Source organism: Equus przewalskii, chromosome 18, assembly GCF_037783145.1.
Source record: "Equus przewalskii isolate Varuska chromosome 18, EquPr2, whole genome shotgun sequence".
Lineage (NCBI taxonomy): Eukaryota > Metazoa > Chordata > Mammalia > Perissodactyla > Equidae > Equus > Equus przewalskii.
In genome coordinates, this window is record NC_091848.1 from 39255591 (window position 1) to 39281602 (window position 26012).

Sequence of the window (26012 nt, forward strand, 5' to 3'; positions counted from 1 at the left end):
GAGGCAGTATTTCTAGGGAGAGGTAACAACATGAACAAATGCACAGAGATAAGAAACAACATGCTGAGGGTGAAAAGTAGATACAATTTGTTGTTGCTAGTGTTTAAAGTTTGGTATGTGGAGGTGGCTAGCAAGGTTTGCAGAGACTTAGTTATGAAGAGTTTATGTGCTGTGTTAAGGAAACTAAGTCTTATCCCATAGGCATTGGGGGCCATTGAAAGATTTTTAAAGTGGATGAAAATGGTCAGATTACATTTCACTTATGTCACCCTGGTCACTGCATGGAGGAAAGATTTAAGGGGGACAAAACTCTAGACAAAGAAGGCAGTTAGAGGATGCTGGCAACCATAGTTATCCAAGTGAAGTAATAAAATCTTAGCCTTGGGCATTGGTTCCAGGAGAATGGATTTTATAAAATAGTGAATTAAAATCATCAGGACTTCAGTTCCACTTGTGATTGAGATAGAATAATAGAAATAGATTTACCCTACCACCTGAAAAAAATAAACACCAGGCAAAACATGAAACTGGACTTCAGTCAATGAAAGAACATGAGTCCTGAGAAAAAGGAATGAACAAGGTGAACCTAACAGTTTTCCTAACTTATAGCATTGAGAGAGTTTTCAAGCTGTGTTAGGGGTAACCTAGCGAGACTGAGTTGAAGAGATATTGCTGAGAGTCTGGGGAGAACAAATGGCAAGAGTTCACAAGATAGAATACCACAGAAGAAAGAGGTACACGCAGAACGCCAGAGATCTGCAGAGGGTCCCCTTCAAGTATTCAGTAGAGTACTCATCAACACATACATGTGAGGAAACCACCCAGACAGTAGTCCAAAGAATTAAAAGGAAGAGTACCGGAACCTCACACAGAGCCAAGAATACTGCCTGATTCCAACAGCCAAACTGGAAAGCCTCATGAATAGTGGCACATTGCGTATAGTATTCAGGAAGGTTTCTCCTTGGTAACGAGGGGATAATTAGCACTAAACTGAGCACTATTCTGGACCATCCAAACAAAATAAAAGCAAGACCTGAAAGGATCAAGTTATGTCTGAGTAACTTAACTGCATCTAGTTATTGAAACTGCCTACATCTTAAAGTCTTTGTTATAAAGTATACACAGGCAGGAAGTTTAGCAGAAATGGTCATGCTTTGATTTGGCTTTAAAAGGATGAGAAAATCCCACTTGTGCTATCAAAGAATCTTTGCTTTGATCTCTTTTTTCTCTTCCTTTAGTAATACAAAGTGATCATTTCTTGCAGTTACTACAAACTGACAGTGTTCAGATAGAATCTACAATCATAACTATGCTATAGAACATTCTGCAGATCGACTTGGTTTTACAAAATGTTGCTACTTTTGCTTAGAAGCATTATCAATTTGATACCAGTTTTGCTAAAGCGTTGGTTGCACATGATTTGTATATGGCACTTGAAAATCTCTAGCCAGAAGAAAACTCAAAAATGTTTTTAGCAATACAAAAATATCCAGCACCCAACGAGATAAAATTCATGCAAGTGCCAGGCATGCAAACAAGCAGGAAAACAGGACCCATAATGAGAAGAATCAGTTGATCAAGATCAAGTATGTTAGAATTAATAGACAACAACATTAGGACAGTTATTATTTCATATGTTCGAAAAGTTGAATAGAGGCATATATGACATAAGACTCAAACTGAACTTTCATGTAGACATGTAAACTACAATCTCTGAGATGAAAAATACACCAGGCAGGATTAATATTGCAGAAGATTAGTCAACTTGAAGACATAGCAATAGAAACTATCCAAAATGAAATGAACAGAGAAAAGGAATGAAAAAGAGAGAGAGAGGGAAGAGAGAAAGAAAGAAAAGCACATCAGTGAATCAGTGATCTGGATAACTGTTTCAAACAGCTTTATATAGGTATAATCAGAGTATCTAAAAGAGGTAGTAAAATCAGAAGAAAATATTTGAAGAAATAGTGGCTGAAAATTTTCCAAATTTTTTTTTCCTGCTTTATTTCCCCAACCTCCCCCCACCCCCCCCCCACTCCTACCCCCCCTGTACACAGTTGTATATCTTAGTTGCAGGTCCTTCTAGTTGTGGGATATGGGACACTGCCTCAACATGGCCTGATGAGCGGTGCCATGTCCATGCCCAGGATCCGAACCCTGGGCCACCACAGCGGAGCCCGCGAACTTAACCACTCGGCCACGGAGCCGGCTCGCCCAAATTTGATAAAAACTATAATCTTACAGATTAAAAAAGCTCATTAAACCCCAAGGACAATAAATATGAAGAAAATTCTACACCAAGGCACGTTGTAATCAAAGTGCTCAAACCAGCGATAAAGAGAAAATCTTAAAAGCAGCCAGGGGGGAGAAAAGACATTATATACATACAGAGGATGAAGATAAGGATGACAGCAACTTTCTCATCAGAAACAACACAAGCAAAAAGATAGTTGAGCAATATCCTTAAAATACTGAAAGAAAACAACTGTCAAACTAGAATTTTATACCTAGCAGAAATATGTTGGAAAAACAAAGGCAAAATAACTTTTTCAGAAGTCACCAGCAGAGCCACACTACAAGAAATGTTTAAGGAAGTTCTTTAGCCAGAAGGAAAGTAGATCTACACAAAGGAATGATGATTAGAAATGATAATTATATAGGTAACTGTATAAAATTATTTTTCTTATTATGACAGTATTATATGTAATATAACATTTGCTTATACAAAGATAAGGGGGTTTTAAAACATGCGTATTAGTAAAATGTATTACAGCAATAGTATAAAGACTGGGAGGAGAGAAATGGAAGCATACTATTGTATGCTTAAAAGTAAAAGCATGAAAAAAGATATGCCATGCTAACACTAGTCAAAAGAAAGCTGGAGTGCCTATATTAATATCAGAAAAAGTAAACTTCAGAGCAAAGAATATTACCAGTGATAAAGTTATTTCATAATAATAAAGAAGTCAATTCACCAAGAAAACATGTTTATTGACCCAATAGCAGAGCTTCAAAACTTGATAGAACTACAAGGAGAAATAGATGAATCTGCAATTAAAGTGAAAGATGTCAATATCCCTCACTTGATAATTGATAGAATAGGTAGGCAAAAAATTAGTATGACTACAGAAGATTTGAACAGCAATATCAGTTTGACCTGATTGACATTTTTAGAACAATCTATCAAACAATGGCAGAATGCACATTCTTTCCAAATGCAAATGGAATATTTACGAAGAGACCATTTTCTGGGCCGTATAACAAGTCTGAATAAACTTAAAAGGATTTTGTCATACAAAGTATGTTCTCTGGCCTCAGTGAAGTTAAACTGGAAATTATTACCAAGAAGATCTCTGAAGAATCTCCAGATATCTGGCAAATAGTAACGTGTATCTAACCCAAAGGATGAAGAAGAAATAAAAAATTAAGTTATAAATTATTTTTAAGTGAATGGAAATGAAAACATATCCATATTTCTGGGATACATCTAAATTAAAGCAGTACTTATAGGAAAATTTACATCACTAAATGCCTATATTAGAAAAGAAAAAAATCATTGACTTCAGCATCCACTTTAAGAAACTAAGAAGAAAGAATTAAAGTAAGCAGAAGAAATCATAAAGATCAAAGCAGAGATCAATAAAATAGTATACAAAAACAATAGAGAAAAATCAGTGAAACCATAAGCTGGTTCTTTGAGAAGACTGATGAAATTAAACCTATAACAAGACTGATCAGGAAAAAAAGAGAGTGCAAACTGCCAATATCAGGAATTAGAAAGGAGACAACACAATAGAGTCTATCGAAATTTAAAATATCATAAGAGAATAATATGAACAACTTTATGTTTATCTAGATTAAATGGGTAAGTTCTTTGAAAGACACAAACTACCAAAACTCATTCAAGAAGCAATAGATAACCTGAATAGCCCTATAACTATAAATTGAATTTGTAGTTAAAACACTTCCCACAAAGAAAACTCCAGGACCAGACGACTTCTTCACTGATAAATTCTACTAAACATTTGAGGAAGAAATAATCCTAAACAAACTCCTCCAGAAAATTGAGGAGAAGGAATTACTTCCCCACTCATTGATGGGGTCAGCATTACCCTGATACCAAAACTAGACAAAGACATTATAAGAAAACTACTCAGTAATATACTAATGAACGTAGATGCAAAAATGCTAGTTAATACATCTTGAATAAGTTGGGTTTATCCCAGAAATTCACAACTGGTGTAATATTCTAGTCAATCAATACGATTCATCATATTAACAAACCAAAAAAGGAAAAACATATCATCATATCAATAGATGCAGAAAAGGCATTTGACAAAATTCAACATCCATTCCTGGTTTAAAAAAAAACTCCCAACAGAGTATTAATAGAAGGTAGAACTTCCTCAGCCTGATGAAGAACATCTATGAAAAACCTACAGCTAAGATACTTAATGGTAAAATAATAAATATTTTCCCTATAAGATCATGAATAAGATAAGAATGTCCACTCTGATCACTTTTATTCAACGTTACATTGGACTTTCTTGCCTACAGTACAGTCAAGCAAGAAAAAGAAAAGTGATCCATACAGAAAGGGAGAACTAAAACTTTCTGTGTTTGGAGATGACACTGTAATCTATACATAAAATCCAACAGAATGTGCAAAGCCACTAAAATTATAAGTGAGTATAGCAAGGGTAGTAGGATACAAAATCAATATAAAAATATAAATTGAATTCTTATATCCATCAATTAATACTCTGAAATTGAAAATATTGCAATTTACAATAGCACAAAAAATATGAAATGCGTAGGGTTAAATCTGATGAAAGATGTGAAAGATGTATTTACTTAAAACTATATATTGCTGAGAGGAATTAAAGAATAGGTAAATAAATGGAAAGGTAAACCGTGTTGATCAATGATGCAATATTGTTAAGATCTCAGTTCTTTCCAAATTGATATATACCTTAAACACAATCCTAATCAAAATACCATTTTTGCAGAAATTGACAAGCCCATTTCTATAATTCTATGAAAATCAAAGCACCTAAAATATAAAATAGCCTAACTAGCTTTGAAAATGAAGAATAAAGTTGGAGAGCTAACACTACCTAATTTTAAGACCTTTTTTTAATAAAGCTAACATAATTAAGACAATGAGATTTTGGTGCAAAGATATACAAATATATCAATGGAACAGAATGGAATCCAGAAATAGACTCATACATATATGAACAGTTGATTTTCAAGAGAAAATGTAAAGGTCATTCAGGAGGAAAGGATCATGGAACAATTGGCTTTCAATATGTAAAGAAAAGGATTTTGATCTGTAACTCTTATCTTTGATCTGTAATGCTTACCATATACAAAAATTAATTCAAAATGGATAATAGACCTAAATGTAAAACCTAAACTATAAAACTTATAAAAAAAATAGTAGAAAACCATTATGACCTTGGATTGTGCAAAATTGCTTAGATTCTTAGATTAACACCAAGGGAAAATCCAGAAAAGAAGAAATTGATAAATTAGACTTGATCAAAATTTTAAGTCTGCTGTTCAAAAGATACTGTTTAAGAAAATAAAAAAGACGAGGCACAGACTGGCAGAAAATATTTGCAAAGCACATATCTTAAGTATTTGTATCCAGAATGAATAAAGAACTGTCAAAATTTAAAAATAGAAAAAACCTCAGTTTGAAAAATGGGCACAAGATCTGAACAGACACTTTGTGAAAGAAGATATATAGATGGTGGACAAGCACATGAAAAGATGTTGAGCGCCATGAGTCATTAGGGAGATACTGCTACACACTTGTTAAAAGGCTAAGATTTAAAACACTGACTGACCCAAATGTTGACAAGGATATGGAGAAACTCATACACTGCTGGTTGGAGTGGTAAATAGTACAATCACTTTGAAAAATAGTTTGGCAGTTTCTTAACAAGGAAACATACACCTACCATGTTAGCCATCCATTCCACTCCTAGGTATTTGCCCAAGGAAAGTGAAAGCATATGTTCTTACAAAGACTTGTGCACAAGTATTCATACCAGCTTTTATTAGTAATAGCCGAAGACTAGAAACAACTCAAATGTCCATCAACTGATGGATAAACTGTGGTAAATATAATAGAGTACTACTCAGCAGTAAACAGGAATGAACTACTCATACATGTAGCAACACAGATAAAATCAAGATAATTGTGCTGAGTGAAAGAAGGCAGGCAAAAAAAAGGACATACCATGTGATTCCATTTGTATAAAATTCTAGAAAATGTAAACTAATTTATAGTTAGAGAAAGCAGATCATTGGTTGCCTGGGTGCCAAGGAGAGCAAGGAGGGAGGGACTACGCTGAAGCACAAGGAAACTTTGTGGAGTGGTGGATATGTTCATTATCTTGATTGTAGTGGTGAAACATCAAAACTTATCAAACTGTACACATTAAATATGTGTATTTGTTTTGTATAAATTATATTTTAATGAATCTATTAAAAATAAAAAATCATCAGGCCTTGGTGAGCATTTTGATATGGGATAGGATAAAGGATGCATTCAGGCATGACACCAAGTGATCAGTATTGGGTAATTAGATAGACAGTGGTATAACCAAAACAAAGCATATAGAATTACTTTGTTGGGGAGACAGATGATGAATTCACTGTTGGTTATGTTGAACATAGGTGGATATATTCAGCAGGCAGTGAAATAAGAGTCCATGCAAAAACTTGTACATAAATATTCATAAGCAGCTTTATTTTTAATAGCTAAAGACAAGGTGACTCAAGTGTCCATCAGCAGATGAATAGATAAACTATTATTTCTAGAAGAGATCTTGACTAGAGTTAGAGATTTATGAATTGTCAGCCTAGAAATGATAGTTAAAAATATGAGAGAAGATGAGCTCAGTGGGAAATACGAGTGAGAAAGGAAGTGGGCTGAAATGGAATCCTGAGGAATAACCTTTAAAGGGGTATGCTGGAAAAGAGGAGCTAATGAAGAAGACTGAGAAAGAATGGTCAGAAATCTGTAGGTGGAGGGTTGAGGGGGACCAGATGAACATAGTATCTCAGAAGCTGAATAATTCGGGTAGAGAGTATCAGGTACAACTTTTACAGTTACTTTTTTTACTGGACAAAAGTCGTTTATATTGTTGTCAAATAAGAATCTATTTGCATTGCTCTAAGAGTCATTGCTGTTACTGATTTTCTGCAAGACAACCTCTACTTTTACAGAATTGCAAAATATCCTAATCAATAGGAAATAGTCAAACAAAGGTACACACCCCTAGAAAATCACATACTCCTTAAGTGGGGTGAGTAAAAGGACACCCAGTAATCTCTTTTTAGTTATTTGTAAATTTCAGATAATTTTTTATGACATAAGGTAAGATGAGGTTGTTAGTTATAATGAAGGAAATACCAAAGGAAAGAGAAAGTTCCTCCTATGTTAAGTACACAATAATTGAATTCCTATAGCATTTTTGTCTTCGTACATCATTAAGCAATGAAACATGTTCTGTCTTGTGATTTTCCTCTTAATGTTGCCTTGAAGCTTTTGAATCATCTGTTTAGTATTTTGCACATTTATCTTTCCACTACAATTTGATTGCAGTTTCTCTGAGGAGAGGGCCTCTGGATGCTTTGTATTTGCTATTTTACCCAACATGGTGCTTTACGTACAGTAAGAATTCAATAAATACTAGTTGATTTAATGTGATGTATTCTTGGAACTAAGCTATGGCTTTAAAAAACTGGTTATCTTCTTGGATCAGGCCACAGTCAGGCATCAAGTTGCTGAACCTTTTATGTTTAATTTGTTGTGATACCGATGCATCAATTAGTAATGGTACATTTTTAATTGTTTAATTTTTTTTTTGTTCTGTTAGTGGTGATTTACTGAGAATAGAAGGAAAAACCCTGCATTCAATTTTAGATGAAGTTGTTTTCAAGCTTTTATCAACTCCTAGTCCAGTCATAAGACACACTGCTACGAAGCTGCTACTGTTGATGGCTGAATCGCATCAGGAAATTTTGATTTTACTGAGACTAAGTGCCTGCTACAAAGGTAGTACATGTATTCCTTCTTTTCTTGAGATTCTCAAAAAGGACATTTTTCTTGATAGTTTATGGAAAACAGAATTTCTGTGTTTTGAAAAAGTCAGTAACTGAAGTGTGTAGATAAAACCCGATCATAACAGATACCAATTCAGGAAAAAGTTTTTAGGTAATCAAGCTATCCTCATGTCCCAGCAGATGGCATATGGTACTTTGTTGATGAGGTTACAATGAATATTTACTCCCTCTCTGACAAAAAGGTTGTGTCTTGAATATACCATATAGTATGTTAAAAATAATGGCCAAAAAGATTGGTGACCTTACCAAGACTAGCTTTACAGTTATTAATACAGCTGAGAACTTGAGTCTTGAAGAGCGTATAAGGCACAGAAAGATCCAGATAGTGGCTTCCCCAGTTGTACACTCCAAGGCTATTTGACTTTACTTATTTGTATTGCATACATACATTATAATACATCATTCCAACATGCCCTGGAAATAGTACTTACTTTGTACCTTATCCTGCTACTGTTTTGTTTTGGGATGAAAATGCAGTATTTTAATGTTATAACACTATTGATTTACCCAAGATTACATATATTACTGTATATTTTAATTTAATAATAACTTTCTTTAATGAATAATGACTAATGATAACCTGCTTCAGTGCTTCTACAGGGTAGGCATTTACTCAGTATGTATTCATTACCTTTTTAAAAATGTTTTGGTTTAAGGTGTTTATGTTCAAACAGAAAAAAAATTCTCTATCTCTGCTCTTTGACTTACCATAATGACTCTACTCCCCTTTTCTTAATTAGAGTGATTGACTAGACATTTTGCATCAGATCTTACAAGTAGGCACATAAGAACTCTTAGGACAAGGGAATGTCTTAAAGACCTCAGTGTAGAAGTCTTTGAGAATAGGAAAAAGAAAAATCATATGATTAATCTTGTTGTGTTCATTTGTTTCTAAACCAGACTTTTTAACCTCAAATTAATACTGATTAGATAACAAAATCATATTTTTTTATTAATAGTTGTACTTTTGTTATTCCATTTCAGGACTCAGAAGTCTACTAAATAAACAAGAGCCTGGGACAGAGTTTAGTCAAGAACTTAGACAGCTCATTGGCCTTTTAAGCCCTAAGGTCTATCAGGAAGTAGAAGAGCAGGTATTAAATTATAAAAATAATTTGCACAGTATTTGCTAACAGTTCAGTAAACATTTTAGTTTCAAAATATTGGAGAGTGGTAGTCTGTTGAATCTTATTTGCTCTCTCTCCCCCTGTCTTTACTTACTTCCCCCTAAGATCCAGAGCAGCCATAGTTTGATGGGGGAAGGTGTTGTTTATGGACTGAATTTTTAACCCCAGAGCCTTTTTTTTTTCAGCTGGCACAAAGAGTTCTTCATAAGTTTGAATCCTTGAAGAAGTGAGGCCAGGCATAAGAAGTCAAGCATTTAAAGCATTAAATAAGCAGAACTATAAAAGTCTTGTAAAGGGAGTAAAAGATTAATCAGGGAGAATTTGGAGATAACCAAACTATATCTTGGATATGTTCTAGATGTTGCCTAACTAGTGTGCCTCCTCTGGGAGGTCAGGTTTAACATCCTTAGGCCTTCCGTGTCCTGGGACTATGAAAATGTTGCCTCTTGCCTGACTTATTAGAGATGGAGATTAATACTTGCCCAGTCTTGATATTTTAAGAGGTAAACTTCTAAAAAAGACTTTCCTAGTGATGTCTCTAAATTAATTCTGTCTTTTAATTTCAGAAACTACATCAAGCAGCTTGCTTGATTCAAGCTTATTGGAAGGGTTTCCAAACTAGAAAGAGACTAAAGAAGCTTCCATCTGCTGTGATTACTTTGCAGAGGAGTTTCAGGTAAAAAATTTTAGTGAGAGGAATGATGATCAGAGAGGGCTAGATATGTCTTACTAGAGTACAGCTGAGTGAAAACTTAAGGTTTTTGTTTTGGGGTTTTTTTTCCAATTTTTTAATCAGTTTTTGTTACTCTTTCATTCTTATTCCATACATTTCTGAGTACCAGCACTCCAGTAACCAGATGCACTTTCAAAGCAAAGGAGATAAAGTAAGACAGGAATCTACTGTAAGAAATACACAGTTCTATTCATTTAATAGGATTTTCTTGTGGGCCAAACCTTCAGAGGGAGCCAGTGATAGTAATTATCTTATTAAACCCTTAAAACAAAAAATTGCCGTAATTGTTCATATCTAGTTATGGTAAAAACATGTATGAATATGTAAAAGTTTAAGTATATTAACCTGATTTTCCTCAGTAAATATGGCATGGATAGATACGGTCTTTGAGATACAACATAGTTTATCATTCATCTCTATTTCAAGTAGACTAAAAATGAAATACTAAAGACATGGCCCAGTTTTTGATATGACTGATTTTAGTTCACTAAAGTGAAACTTGCTTATTTCAGAAGTTAGTGTTGCTTTTTTTACGAAAACTGAAACTATTTTAATAACTGCAGCTGCATTTCTCAGTTATAAGAATGTTTTAAAGTAGTGGACTAAAATTTAGCTTTAAGTTGGACTGCATGAGAACTCACCTCTGAGATGGCTCTACCCTATTATAAATGACCTAAGAGCTAAGTCATGTTTGTGTGAGTGTGTGTGTTGCTTTCCATTGCCTCTAAGAATCTGGATGGGTTAGTGGTGGATATTGAGCCCCTCTGGCTAACTATGTCCCTTAATGGACATCCTTTTCATTGATGAAAGTTTCCTTCAGAGAAGACTTAAGGATAGGTTATTAATATTATTTGGAATGAGTTTTGTTGGTAGCAAAAAAAGCATTAATTTTTTAAACATGTTTCAAGTGGCTGATATATGCCAGATGCTATGCTCTGCACTGGGAGAGTTAAACAGACTTGAGTTTGTATCCCACCTCAGCAATTTATGGGCTGAATGACCTTGGACAAGTTGCCCTATCTCTCTCAGCCTCAAATTTCCCGTCTATATAAAATGGGGATAGTTTTCTATGTACCTGACAAGATTAAAATAGTATAAAGTTTTTTAGCATATTACCTGGCACTTAGAACATGGTGAGGTGAGATGCATATGGCACATTTTTTGCCTTTGATTTACAAATCTAGTTAGATAAACAGATCTGTCAAATAAATAGTACTCATGAGAGGTAAGTATAATCCATTCCAGCATTGCTCAAAAGTTTATTGTCTATCCTACAAGCTATTTCTTAAAAAACATTAAAAAAGGATTCCTTTGGTCAAATAAATTTGGGAAATGAATACTTTGAGAGTCACAGTATACATTCTTCTATTCAAGAGTCTGAGATGTTCTTGGGATAGCCTTGCCTTCTGTTGTGAACTCAGAGTAGTTACTACTTATGGATTCTACTTGCTGTCATTCTCAGCTGTCTGTCCTCTTACATTAAAAGGTACTCCTATGCTGTGAATTCAAACCTTTAATGTTTAGTCTCACAACAGTTGTCAAATTTGCCAGTTTACTTTCTCTTGCAATATGTAAATCTTTATTTAAAAGAATCCCAGGGGGCCAGCCTGGTGGTGTAGTGGTTAAGATTATGTGCTCTACTTTGGTGGCCTGGGGTTCACAGGTTTGGATCCTGGGCACAGATCTACACAGTACTCATCAAGCCATGCTGTGGAGGCATTCCACATGCAAAATAGAAGAAGATTGGCATAAACGTTAGCTTAGGGACAGTCTTCCTCAAGCAAAAAGGAAGATTGGCAACAGATGTTAGCTCAGGGCCAATCTTCCTCGCCAAAAAAAAAAAGTATCCCAGGATTACAGATTTTGTCCACTTAGAAGTATATCTATGGAATCTAACTAATATTCCACTATTTTAAAATAGAAATTCTATTGCTTTATGTAACAGAACCAGATCTATTATAAATATTTCTATTAAAAGAGATTAGCTGTGAAGACAAACTGATTTAAATCTCACATTAGAATGAGTTTGTTTCCTTTCAATATTTTGAGTTTGAAGTTTCAGGACAGACTGAAGTATGTCTTTAACCTTTAGGTTCTATTTAATTTTTTTAATTTCAAGTTTGTTCCAGGCTTCAGCACCTTTCGTCTACTATTAGTTGCGACAGTTTATGCAAATTTCTCTTGCTTCCTTTATAGCTGGGCTTTCTGCAAAGGTTATTTCTGTCTCTTTGTGGTCAGATAATTCTCTCAGAGTAATTTCCCCCTCCCATGTTTTTTTGGGGGAAGGACTGTGCATCACTCACAATTATGGGCTCAGATTCATCAGTGCTCTTTAGATTCAGCAAGAGGCAGTCTTTTATAGTCACACCCTTGCTAAAGCACTTTCTTGGGAGTTTCTTTTTTATTTAATTATTTTTCATGGTCAGAAACTTTATTTTCTGTTAAGTACTCTTTACCTCAGCAAGGTTTTCTGTAGCAGCTATCAGCTGCTCCAATTATCTTTGGGAAACCTCACAAATTATCTGCCTCTAGCATGGTGTTGATGTTTAGGTGTTGTAATTATACTTGGCTTGACTTTGTAGAAGAAAACCGTTTTTTCCTCTACCCACCTTAGGTTCATTGGCTGGGGCCCTGAAAATTAGACTGACAAAAAGATCAGATTAACAAGAGAAAAACAATTTATTAATGTGTGCAGCACACATCATGCAGAAGAAACTTCATGTGATGAGTTAACTCAAAGAGGTGGTTAGAACTTGGGCTTATATTTGTATAGATCTTAACAAAGCATAATAAATTTGTAGAGAAGTGACAAGTGAAAAGAAAAGGCTTTTAGGCTTCCAAGGGTAGCAAATTGTAGGAAGGCAAATATGTTGGGGAAACTAATGGAAGATATGGGTTATTTGTGCAGGTTCATCTTGACACCAACTTTTCTACCTTCTTCATCAAAACTTCCTTGGGAGGGAGGATTTATGGCACTCCTCATTTCTCAGACATTTCTGTTTTTAGTTAGATAAGAGAAGCTCCCATGAAGGCTTTCTGCATTTGTTGATTCTTACTTCCCTCCAGCTCAGAATAATCTTTATGCCAAAGTAGCATATTCTGCTACTCTTCAACTTCCCCTTAAAACGGCTCCTTAAGGGCAGAACTGGATCTCTTCTCTGTTTGCCTGAGGGACAGTAGCAAGCAGGCAGCAGTTACTCAAATAAATGTTTGTTGAGTTAATGATAAATGTTTGTCTGAGGGACAGTACCAAGCAGGCAGCAATCACTCAGATAAGTGTTTGTTAAGTTAAGGAACAGAGCCTGTCAACAACTTTGACCATGAACTCATGGGACTATCCCTGTTCATACTTATTATTCTACAACAGAGGCATTCCTGGAGAATTCTTGATGTCTTGGCAGCAGATAGTTTGGTTAACTCCCCCTTTGATGGTAAAGATTCATGTTAATTAAATGTAACTCAGGAATGTACTTACGTAAGGTATTTTGAGACGATGATATCTGATCAGTCTTTTCCTTTTCAGAAGTGCAGTACAAATGCCAGATGGTCAAATGCCTACTCTTTCTTACAAAGAAACCAGTGAAAATAAATAATCTTTTAATTTTTGATGATTATAGGAACTTTTATCCACAGAATAACTAGAATGTTCCTAAGAAAGGGGAAAAACATTTAAAGTCACATTAATTCCTGTTGTTTTCAAACATGATATTAAAGCATATGAATCCAGAAACATGTGTATTTCCACTTTGTAGTGGTCATTTCAGTTACTGAACCTCACTTATCTACTGTCTTCCTGGTTTGTATTTTACTTCCACATGCATGCTCCATAAGTCTTTGCAGTTTTGCCACATATTAGAGCTTGCATGCCTAAGCTGTTTCCCAAGCCCAGTTTTCTGACAGATTAAAGGTCCTAGCAGTGTAGTTGTAATGATTACTATGTTTCTCATACTAATAGTATATTAAAAATATTGGTAATTAGATGTTAATCTGTGATCAAATAGAAGTTAGAAACAGAGGTGGTTTTTTTGTCTTGTTTTCTTGTTAGTCAATTTGAAAGGAGATTCTGTTTAGGATATGTTCTCTTTTATCCTCCATAAGTAGGTAAATGGCAAAACGTTCTTATCAACATGCTGTACATCCCAAAAGTTTTGAAGGGGGAGTTCTGTAGGTGAGGCAAGTTTCCACCAGTCATTCTTTGGGAAGAGAAAGGCCCTTACTTACTTCATCTCTGTCTCAGGAGGAGCAAGAGATACTTAGAAACTATTCAACTCACTGCACATCCTCTCTCAAACCCCTTCTCCTTTTGGCACTTACATATACTTGAGGTCTTCTCTACCTATGATAATAGGGTTAAGAAAGAGGTTTTGAAACTATGAAATCCTCAACTCTGGCCTACATGGAAATCCAAAGAAAACTTAAATTGTAATTGGTAGCAGTTAAGAAATTGTAAGAAAAGAAACAAAAACTGCTCACACACACCTACACAAAATTTTATCAAAATAATTTTGTGAGTTTTCCTTCTCTGCTTTAAAATATTTCCTTTCAAAGTTGTCTTATGCTTAATTGTTTTTGCTTTTTCAAAGAAATTGAGTTAAAAGTTGTTATAACCCTCTCTAACTACACCATTATGAAGCCTGCCTGTTAACACTACAAAGCTATAGCTAAGGTACCACATTTGCTGGCAGTTTAATTTTAAGAAAAGAATATAAGAGAAAGCAAATGCTCTTGAGTGAGACACATGCAAAGTAAGTCCATAGAGAGAAAATAAATAATGCATTCTGCTTTTCTTCTTATCCTCTTTGGTTTCTTTTTCTATGTGTATCTGCAGGCATTTTGAATATATTTACTATAGACACACTTATGATCTCCTTATATAGTGATGTAGGAAGCAAAAATGGGTAGAAATGGCTAAGGAAAATTTTTGTGAATAAAAGCAGATAATACAGAAATGCTAGTTAAATAAAATTTTTGTGCCACATGAAAATTTTTATAATCAGTTATAAAAACAATATTTATTAGTCAATAGTTGAGAAGTAGATAAACATATGAATAAAATTAAGATCATCCATAATCATACTATGCAATGAAAATCTCTATTGAAATTTTAGTTTTTTTTCATAATTTCTTTTTCTTTTCTTTTTTTTTTTTTGAGGAAGATTAGCCCTGAGCTAACATCTGCCACCAATCCTCCTCTTTTTGCTGAGGAGGACTGGCCCTGAGCTAACATCCGTTCCCATCTTCCTCTACTTTATATGTGGGACGCCTACCACAGTATGGCTTGCCAAGCAGTGCCATGTCTACACCCAGGATCCGAACCGGTGAACCCCGGGCCACCAAAGCAGAACGTGCACACTTAACCACTGTGCCACCAGGCTGGCCCCTTATTTTTCAATATAAGTAAATACATATATTTTTACACAATTTGGATCTCTTCTATGTCCTGATTTTATTTTCACTTGACATTAGATTGGGAGTATATTCTCATCTTACTAAATATTCTTTGAAATTATTTTTTCATAGTTCATAGCATCTCATCCAGTGAATGAACCAGTATTTATTTATCCACTTCACTATTGTAGGACATACGGTTTGTTGTCAACTTGTTACAGTTGTAATGCTATAGAGAACATCCATGAACATAAAGTTTTACATACATGTCAGTTTTTTTAAGAAAATTAGTAGAAATGGAATTATTGGTTGACATTTTTAAGGCTTTTGATTCATTTGTTAAATATTTCTCAGACTTGTAATGCATATCTCCAAGTATTTCTCCAGAAGAGTTGTACAGTAGCAGCACATGAAAACCTACTTTATCATACTCTAACAACACTAGGAATTATCTTAAAAAAACTTTTTATTTGTCTGTATTTATGTGATTATTAGTGAGGTTAAGCATTTTTTCGTATACTTCTTGAGTGGACATATTTATAAAAATTGTGTGTAAGGTTTTTAATGTTTCCATCACAGATCTAAACGAACAAAGATGCTACTGAAGCTAAATAGGCAGAAGGAAGAAGAGGACCAGAGATTACAATTGCAACTTCAAAGACGGAGAGCCATGAGACTTTCCCGAGAATTACAGCTGAATATGCTTGAAATAGTTCATCCAGGTAGATGGCAGTATCAATTTTATAAATGTAATAAGAATGTTTAGGATATCATTTAATAAACTAAATTGTCCAGCTGCCTGATTATTTATTTTTTTTAATTTGGACCTTTTCTCTGTTTCTCCTTTTTCAGATAAACCTTATTAAATCTCAAGTCAAAAACAAAGTCACTATTTTTTCTGATTAAGGTCTATTAATTGATGATGAGCAATCTCTATACTGGTTTTTCTTTTCTTACCTTTCAGATAAATTAGTGAACATAAAAATTTATGCCTAAAGATAGCTGTCAGTGACATAAAGAATCCCCTTGAACTTAAGTAAGGAGTTAGAATATTGCTACATTCTGCCATCAGAACTTTACTTATACTGCAGCACAAACCTTGTAACACCTTCGTGCCACCTTTGACACTAGCTGAATTTAAAGTGTGGTCTGGGAAATCTGCATGGTTTCAAGATTCTTTTTTCATTCTTCCCCTTCCTCTGCTACTCCTCATTCCCAGTGTCCTTTACTAGCCTCTTATTTCTCTTTCCCTTAAATAGAGATGTTCCCGAGGGTTCCATTCTCACCCCATTATTCTCATGTTGCTTTTCCTAGGGTATCCCATCCATAACTGTAGCTTTAGCTACCAACTGAGTGCTTAGCACTCTGAAATCTTGTCTGCATCCTCATACTCTCTCCTAAGCTCTAGACCAGCGCTGCCTGATAGAACTTTCTTTTTTTTGTTTTTTGTTTTTTGTGTTTTTTTTTGTTTTTTTTGTTTTTTTTGTTTTTTGGAGGAAGATTGGCCCTCAGCTAACTACTGCCAGTCCTACTCTTTTTGCTGAGGAAGCCTGGCTCTGAGCTAACATCCGTGCCCATCTTCCTCTAGTTTATACGTGGGACGCCTACCACAGCATGGCTGCCAAGCAGTGCCATGTCCGCACCCAGGATCCGAACCAGCGAACCCCGGGCCGCCGAGAAGCGGAACGTGCGAACTTAACCGCTGCGCCACCGGGCCGGCCCCCTGATAGAACTTTCTACAAAACGAAATGTTCTTTATTTGCATTGTCCAATACGGTAGCCACTGTCTAGAGTGACTGTTGAGTACTTGAAATGTGGCTAGTGCACTTGAGGACCTGAATTTTTAATTTTACTTTATTTAAATTTAAGTAGCCATTTGTGGCTAGTTTCTAGTGTATTGGACAACACAGCTTGGTAGCCAGCTGCCTATTGGGTAGCTTTACTTAGATATGCACAGGCATCCCAGGAACTAGTCATTATCTCCCCGTCAGAATTTCCTATCCCTGTCTTCTTCATCTCAGATGATTGCACCAACAGTCTTCTCAGTTTCCCATCTTTGAGACATCCTAAAATTCTTCCCTCTCTCACCTTCACATCCAGTTGATCATTAAATCCTATCAGTTTTTTGTACTTTCTCTCAAATACAGCCCTTTTTATTATTACCTTCCACTTCCTTATTTTATCACTTAGCTACTGTGAACCCTGGGCTATATGCTGACCAACGCCTAGAAAGTAATAAAAAAAGTCATCTGTAGAACTGAGTGAGTGACCGAAGAGAAGTTTAGAAGCACATACACATGTTTTGCCCTTTCCTTCTGATGGTACTGAATGACTTCCTAACCATGTTCTTGTGATTCTTTTTTCTAAGTGTTCTTGCTATTGTACTTTTGGCCCTTTTTCATTCCTCTGACACAAAAAATTGTATGAGTCTTTGCTCTAAAGAAGCTCCATAATCTGATAAATTTTTTGGAGCTCTTTGTTGCTAAAATGTAGAACCATTGTAAAATAATAGAATTGGGAAAATCAGTGAACAATATTGAAAAAAATAAAAATTCTGTGAGATTGTTACTATCATTGTCCTGGTTCCAGAACTTGAGAAAGCATAGAAGTGAATATGTTGTAATTGTGTCTGTCATCTTTTTAGGTCAGGTGGAAAAATATAATCGGGAAATAGAAGATAAATCAGCATTAATTATCCAGAAACATTGGAGAGGGTACAGGGAAAGGAAAAATTTTCACCAACAGAAGCCATCTCTCACGGAGCATAAAGCAGCTGTCACACTTCAGAGAGCAGTGAGTCTGATGTAGTAAAAAGAGTACTGGATTAGGAGGCAAAAACATGGGTTCAAACCTGACTTTGCTATTTACCTGCTGTGAAGTCTTCGTCAGGTCACTTTGCTTTCTTGAGCTATTGTTTCTTCCTCTATAAAATAAGAACCTCCTTACCACTGACCAAACTGATTTAGACACTTAGTCCTGAGCACTTCTGTAGACTCTTGGACATTTACCATAGTGCAATGTTGTTAATGTTTTTTCTTTCTTACTTGTGCGGTGATCATCTCAAGGATAAGGAACTAAGTCGTATTTATTGTTGCCAGCTCTCAGCATGTGCTTGATGTGTGAATGGATGTCTGCCCTACCTTTTTCACTCAGTTGTTATGTGGCTCAGGTGATCTAATTTATGTAAATTGCTAAGTCCTATGCAAGTGCAGCATATCATATTTGATGTTTTTTTAATGCACAGCTAATACATTAGATATAATTAGATCATTATAATTCCTGAATTATAGAATCGAGTTCTTAAATGATAATTTTCCTAGGATTTATCTGGCGCATAGTAATATTTTATTGCCTTGGAAGAGTATAGCACCAGCTGTTTATTTCATTTAATGGCCAGTTTTCCTAATATCCTGTTATTCACTTACACATGGTTAACTTTCACATTAGGACTTCAGGTCCTATAGCATTTAGTTTTACAATTCCTTATTGTTGAACTTCAGGTCAATTTCAGTTTTTCACAGTAATAGATTTTGAACAATCTGTTGAATTTTCTGTGATTAACGTTTTACAAAGATTTCTTTCAAATAATTTAAAAATAGAGTAGAGTAAGTACTAGGGAAATAGAAGGAGATGTCTGCCGCCTCCTTCTGCCTCAAACTTTTCTAGGGATCTCAGGCTGTATCTGCAACAAACAGTCCTGCACCATCACTGAATCACACCCACACCTGCTATTTACCCCCTGCTAACCAAGACAGTCTAAGGATTAAGGCATGGCTATCAGTTGGAGACACTTCCATTAGAGGAACCTTGGGTCTTTTCTAAGACTTGTACCTCATGGCTTTTTAAACTCTTCCCTGTCGGAGAATCACCTGGGCCCTTATGAAGTTGACTTACTACCTTGCCTGATTTAGATAAGCCCACTAGTTTGTAAAAGGGTCCTCTACTCTAAAGTGAGATACCCCAATTTGTCCACCATTCCCTAGAGAGAGAAGCAGGGGTCATCCTAGGATGATATCTGAGGGACTTGAAGGCATAGTTGTTGGGCTTTCATGCTTTCCCTTGGCATAAGAGGAAAACAAGTCACATCTGCCTCATGGCTTCCCTACCCAAAAAAAGGAATATGGGGTCTCCGTTGAAGTAAGAATAAAAAGAGAGGGGTCAAGATCACGTTTATAGTCTTTGCAGCTCACTACTAAAACTAACAATGAAATCAAAGCAAAGCTAGACATCAAAAGTAGAAATATAGAAAATAGAAAAAGAAAGAAGAGGATTACTTTCAAAGAGGAAAAAGAAAAATGACAAAGTACAGAGAGGAGAAAAAAGAATGTAGTAGAGAAAATTAGAACAGGGCAATGGTCAGTAAGGACACATTCTACCACATTTTTGAAGCATCCATTTCTAAGACGTCCTATAGACTTGCACTGTCTGATACATGAGTCACTAACCACATGTGGCTGTTGAGTAATTGACACGTAAGCTAGTCCAAATTGAGATGTGTTGTAAATGTAAAATACCCACCAGATTTTGAAGACTTAGCATGGAAAAAAGGTGTGAAATATCTCATTAACAATTTTTTATATCAGCATGTTGAAATGCTAATATTTTACGTATGTTGAGTTATAATATATTTACATAACTCAGTATATGCAAAATATTAATTTCACCTATTTCTTTTTAAGATTTTTTTTAATGTGCCTGCTAGAAAGTTTAAAATTGCATATGTGACTTGCATTATATTTCTATTAACACTGTACTTGACCTTGGTAGGAGAGAAAAGGAAATAATAATTCATCAGTTGAACAGAAAGGAATAGGAATATCATTTCAATAAGCTTGTCCCCTCAGGAGGAACTGGTTATTAATGTCCGTGGTAGAGAAAGGCCAGAACTGTTTACCTTCTGTCTCTCCCTTACTTTTTGCAAAAGCAGAGGCACTGTTTCTCAGATAGCTAAGAATAGAGAAAATCTTATGTAAACTTGCTAATTTCAAATTACACATCCTTACTCGCATAGACAAGTTGGAGTTCTCTGTAGCTGATTTAGTGTTGGAATTAAATTAGAAGTAAAAGTTAGCTGCCTTTTCCCTTTTAATGCTCCAGGATTTTCTTCTCTTGCTTCCTCATCTCTTAAGAAGCTCAGAAGGAAGCTGATGGTTGCCAGTGTCTGGTCTCTAGAACCAGAATGATGGCTAATTCTTGCTATTTGATTCTAGAAGAAAAGTACTATTGCACTATTATACATATCCATCACAGCCAACCACAAAAGCACTTAGTGAAACAAACCATTGGCAGTTGAGAAAATAAATAAAAACTGGGAGATAACCTATACAATGAAAACTATAAGACTTTCCTGAAAGAAATTGATGATGACATAAAGAGATGGTAAGACATTCCATGCACACGGATTGGAAGAATAAACATCATTAAAATGTCCATACTACCTAAAGCAATCTACAGATTCAGTGCAATCCCAATCAGAATCCCAGTGACAATCTTCACAGAAATAGAACAGAAAATCCTAAAATTCATATGGGGCAACAAAAGACCCTGAATTGCTAAAGCAATCCTGAGAAAAAAGGACAAAGCCGGAGGCATCACAATCCCTGACTTCAAAATATACTACAAAGCTATAGCAATGAAAACAGCATGGTACTCGTACAAAAACAGATGCACAGATCAATGGAACAGAATTGAAAGCACAGAAATAAAACCACACATCTGTGGAAAGCTAATCTTTGACAAAGGAGCTGAGAATATACAATGGAGAAAAGAAAGTCTCTTCATCAAATGGTGTTGAGAAAACTGGAAAGCCACATGTAAAAGAATGAAAATTGACCATTCTTTTGCACCCTTCACAAAAATAAACTCAAAATGGATCAAAGACTTAAAGGTAAGATCTGAAACCCTGAGATTTCTAGAAGAAAATATAGACAGTATACTCTTTGACATCAGTCTTAATAGGATCTTTTTGGACACCATATCTTCTCAGAAAATGGAAACAATAGAAAGAAAAAACAAATGGGACTTCTTCAGACTATAGAGCATCTACAAGGCAAGGGAAAACAGTATTCAAACAAAAACACGACTCAACAATTGGGAAAAAATATTTGCAAGTCATATATCCAACAAAGCATTAATCTCTATACTATATAAAGAACTCACACAACTCAACAACAAAAAATCAAACAACCCGATCAAAAAATGGGCAGGGGACATGAATAGACATTTCTCCAAAAAAGATATATGGATGGCCAATAGGCACATGAAAAGATGCTCATCATCACTGATCATCAGGGAAATGCAAATTAAAACTATACTAAGATATCATCTTACACCTGTTAGAATGGCGAAAATAACCAAAACAAAAAATAACAAATGTTGGAGAGGTTGTGGAGAGAAAGAAACCCTCATGCTCTGCTGGTGGGAGTGCAGACTGGTACAGCCACTATGGAAAACAGTATGGAGATTTCTCAAAAAATTAAGAATAGAAACACTGCGTGACCCAGCCATCCCACTACTGGGTATCTATCCATAGAACTTGAAATCAGCAATTCCAAAAGTCCCATGCACCCCTATGTTCATTGCAGCATTATTCACAATGGCCAAGGCGTGGAAGCAACCTAAGTGCCCATCGACTGATGATTGGATAAAGAAGATATGGTATATATATACAATGAAATACTACTCAGCCATAAAAAAGGATAAAAATCGTCCCATTCACAACAACATGGATGGACCTTGAGGGTATTATGTTAAGTGAAATAAGCCAGATAGAGAAAGACAATCTCTGTATGACTCTACTCATGTGGAAGTTAAACCTGTAGACAAAGAGAACAGATTAGTGGTTACCAGGGGAAAAGAGGAGTGCGGTGGTTGGCATAAAGGGTGAAGTGGTGCATCTACAATATTACTGACAATAATGTACAACTGAAATTTCACAAGGTTGTAAACTATCATAACCTCAATAAAAAGTAAAATGGATTAAACAAAAAAGAACCTGGGAGATAAATACAATTTCAGAGAGTCCTGAAATGACAAAGAATGAGGAAAAGAGAGAGAATTCAAGCTAAGATTTTCTGATATAGGAGCAGAGATTCCTCTGTTCTGGAACTTTTACTCTGAAGTTCCCAGCATAGCATCATAAGCCTAGGGTGATAATAAAAATAGGAGGTAGAGAAGAGAGGAGAAGCAAGGAAGAAAAATCGAGTAAAGAGAAGAAGAGAAGGAAAGGAGAGGGTCTATCAACAGGAGGATGCAGGCATAACTGAAAGCTCAGGTACCATACTGAAAACAAGAGTATTAGGGAAATTTTATATACTGAATGTGAAGACCTCCAGCCCTTTTTTCTTCTCAGCTCACAGAGTGCTGTCAGTGAGGCTTATATCCTGAAAACAGTAGACTAAAAGCATTTTCTCTGAGAAATCTGAACAGCCCAAGAGAAAAGTCATAAGTATACTCACGATGGGGCACCCAAACGACACAGCCCCGTTCAGCATCCCTACATTGAAGTACACAGTAGCTAAGCTCTACACACCTGCTCAGAATTTCTAAACAGCTTTTTAGTGCCTACTCTTAAATATCAGCTGAAAGTATCACTGGACATCTGAGGAAAGTTAAGGCCAAAACCAACAGAATAAACTACTTGGTAGAAATTCATTGCAGGAATGAGAAAACTTTTAAAAGTCTATTAATTCCTTACAGACTTAAGAGAAAATAATACATGAAACAAAACTAAGATGCTACATAAGAGGTAACAAATAGAATAAAATTTAAGAGAAAAAATAAAAGACATAATAAAAGGGCTAGGAAAGAAGGGTTGGGAAATCTCCTAGGAAAAGAAAAGATAACCAGTCCAGGAGGTCAAACATCCAAACGTTTGAAACAAAGAACAGCAACAAAAAACCTGAGGAAAGGAAATCAAATAATTCAAGATTTCCCGGAACTGAATGTCATGAGTTGTAGATTAAAAGGACGACCAGGGGATGGCTGGTGGTTAAGGGGTTAAATTCATGTGCTCTGCTTCGGCAGCCCAGGGTTTGCCAGTTTGGATCCTGGGTGCAGACCTACATACTGCTTATCAAGCCATGCTGTGGTGGGCGTCCCACATATAAAGTAGAGTAAGATGGGCACGGCAGGTTAGCTCAGGGCTAATCTTCCTCAAAAAAAAAAAAAACAAAAGGACTGACTATGTGTCCAATACAATGACAGAAACACACCCGCATTTACTTCACATTACTGTGAAATAAACTGGGGACAAAAGTACTTCTCAATATCAACATTGGAAACTAAAAGGTTTTGGAGTAAGGCTGTCACATGTTTGAAAATGATTTCCAGCTGGAATTCTGTACCCAACCAAACCATCAGTTAAAAGTAAAGATAAACTAAAGACATTTTTATGCATCACAAAGTCACTGAAACAAAGGAATAACCCAAGAAAGAAACAACGTGGAATCCAGGAAACAGAAAGGAAAGATGAAAAGGAGTCATCAAGATGATGGTGAATGGAGATCTCAGGATGACACCTATGCACCAGTCATAGAGAACAGTCAATCCAGATTGGAGAGGTCAGAAAGCTCTAGAAAATGTGTGTCCAGGAAAATTAATTTGATAGAATCCCTGATGTGTTTTAATGTATTGACAATTAGGGCAGCGTTTGTGATATATAATCAGTGATAAGTACATAGAAAACTAAGCACAGGAAAACAATAGATTTATTAATTGAAGTGAAAATAAAAAATGTACAAGGAAGGAAAAGTAATCATCGTATACTACATGGTTCAAAAATGAATAGCCTTTATGTAGCCATAATTATGTAAACATAACATTAACTAAAATTATGATATAATATTGGGTGTTTGAAGATATGGCAAGTATGTAAGAGTGCTAGTGGTGAAAGAGAGCTAAATGCTTACCTTCCATACAAGAAAGTCAATAGAAAATAACTATAATCTGAAAAATTACAGAAAAGTAGATGGAGATAAGCATCAAAAGAAAAACCTAAAGAATTAAAAGTTGTTTTCTTTGGGGGAGGGGATAGGATAAGTCGGCAGAGAACTGTATAGCTTCTTTGTTAAGAATTCTTGTAAAACTGACACTTTAAACAATAGAATTACATCAACAAACTTTTTCGGAAGGTGTTCAACAATGAAATGCTTTAGGCTTTGCAGGCCATGCGGTCTATTGCAACTATTCAACTCTACAGTTGTAGCACAAAGGAAGCTGTAGACGATACATAAACAAATGAGCATGACTGTGTTTCTATAAAACGTTATTTGTAGACACTGAAATTTAAATTTCATATAATTTACACATCATAAAATATTCTTTTCCTTTTGAACTTAGTAACCATATAAAATGTAAAAAACCATTCTTAACTCTCAGGTCATTCAAAAACATGCAGTAGGCAGATTTGGCTCGTGGGCCATAATTTGCCAGCCCTTGCCTTAAATAATGTGAGCATGAAACTTTGATAAAAATAAAAACTACCAAGGGAGAAGAATGGAAAAAAGTTGGCAGAATAATTTCAAATTTGTCTCAAATATTGCCTATTACAAAATTTCTTGTTTTACCAAGTCCATTCTGAGGGACATGAGGAAGAACATTCATTTACCAAGCTTTTTCTTATATACTGTCTCTTTGATCTTTGCAATCCTGTAGGCTAAGTAGCATTAGGGTCCCTGTTATCTGTAGACGTAGAACCTGTCCTATACATATCAAATGACTTTCCCAAAATCATACAGTTTATAAGAGACTAGACTCCAATGCTTACTTCTTACTTTTTCCTCTTTACTGCTTACTGTACAAATAGTACATGACTATACCCCTGTAAAATATTAAAACACTACAGAAGAATATAATTAAAAAGTCTTTGTCAGGACTGGCCCAGTGGCATAGTGGTTAAGTTCGCACACTCCACTTTGGTGGCCTGGGGTTCACAGGTTTGGATCCTGGGTGTGGACCTACACACCATTCATTAAGCCATGCTGTGGTGGTGTCCCACATACAAAAAATAGAGGAAGACTGGCACAGATATTAGCTCAGTAACAATCTTCGTCAAGCAAAAAGAGGAAGATTGGCAACAGACGTTACCTCAGGGCCAGTCTTCCTCACCAAAACAAAAAAGTCATCGTCCTCCCTCACCCCTGGGCAATCTCATCCCTCTCCCCATACACACTCAGAGTTAACTGTTACAGTGTTGTTGCTACCATATGTTGTTGTAAGAAGAAAATAGTTCTATTATGGAAGAAAAATCACTAATCTTCTCTTTTTTTTTCAGGCTCTTAAATTCCTAGCAAAGTGCCGTAAGAAAAAGAAAGTATTTGCTCCTTGGCAAGGACTCAGAGAACTCACGGATGCACGCAGAGTTGAGCTGAAGCAACAAGTAGATGACTATGTCAGAAGACATCCAGTATGTGGGCCATGATATCAGTGTCACATTATTTTAGTGCATGATATTCACCAACAAAGCAGTGTCTCAGATGTATATGTACATTTATTGTTGGTATAAGGCGATGCAGTTGCTTTACCATAGAGTTCATGGATTTGGAGTCTTCTTATAATTACATGGGCCATAGAAATATAGTCAGTAGTAAAGACTTTGCTTCAAGTCAGTTATTTTCCCTACT

The 26012-nt window shown here is 35.6% G+C and overlaps 1 protein-coding gene across 6 annotated transcripts in view; it reads left to right on the top strand.

Moving 5' to 3' along the window:
• Positions 1-26012, top strand: part of IQCB1 (IQ motif containing B1) — a 45409-nt gene that overhangs the window by 16239 nt on the left and 3158 nt on the right. For all 6 annotated transcript variants that reach the window (XM_008516189.2, XM_070583781.1, XM_008516188.2 and 3 more), the window contains 6 exons: positions 7896-8074; positions 9127-9236; positions 9836-9945; positions 15970-16112; positions 18035-18183; positions 25664-25795. In XM_008516189.2, coding sequence (XP_008514411.1) covers positions 7896-8074; positions 9127-9236; positions 9836-9945; positions 15970-16112; positions 18035-18183; positions 25664-25795 — 823 coding nt within the window. The remainder of the gene's footprint in view (positions 1-7895; positions 8075-9126; positions 9237-9835; positions 9946-15969; positions 16113-18034; positions 18184-25663; positions 25796-26012) is intronic.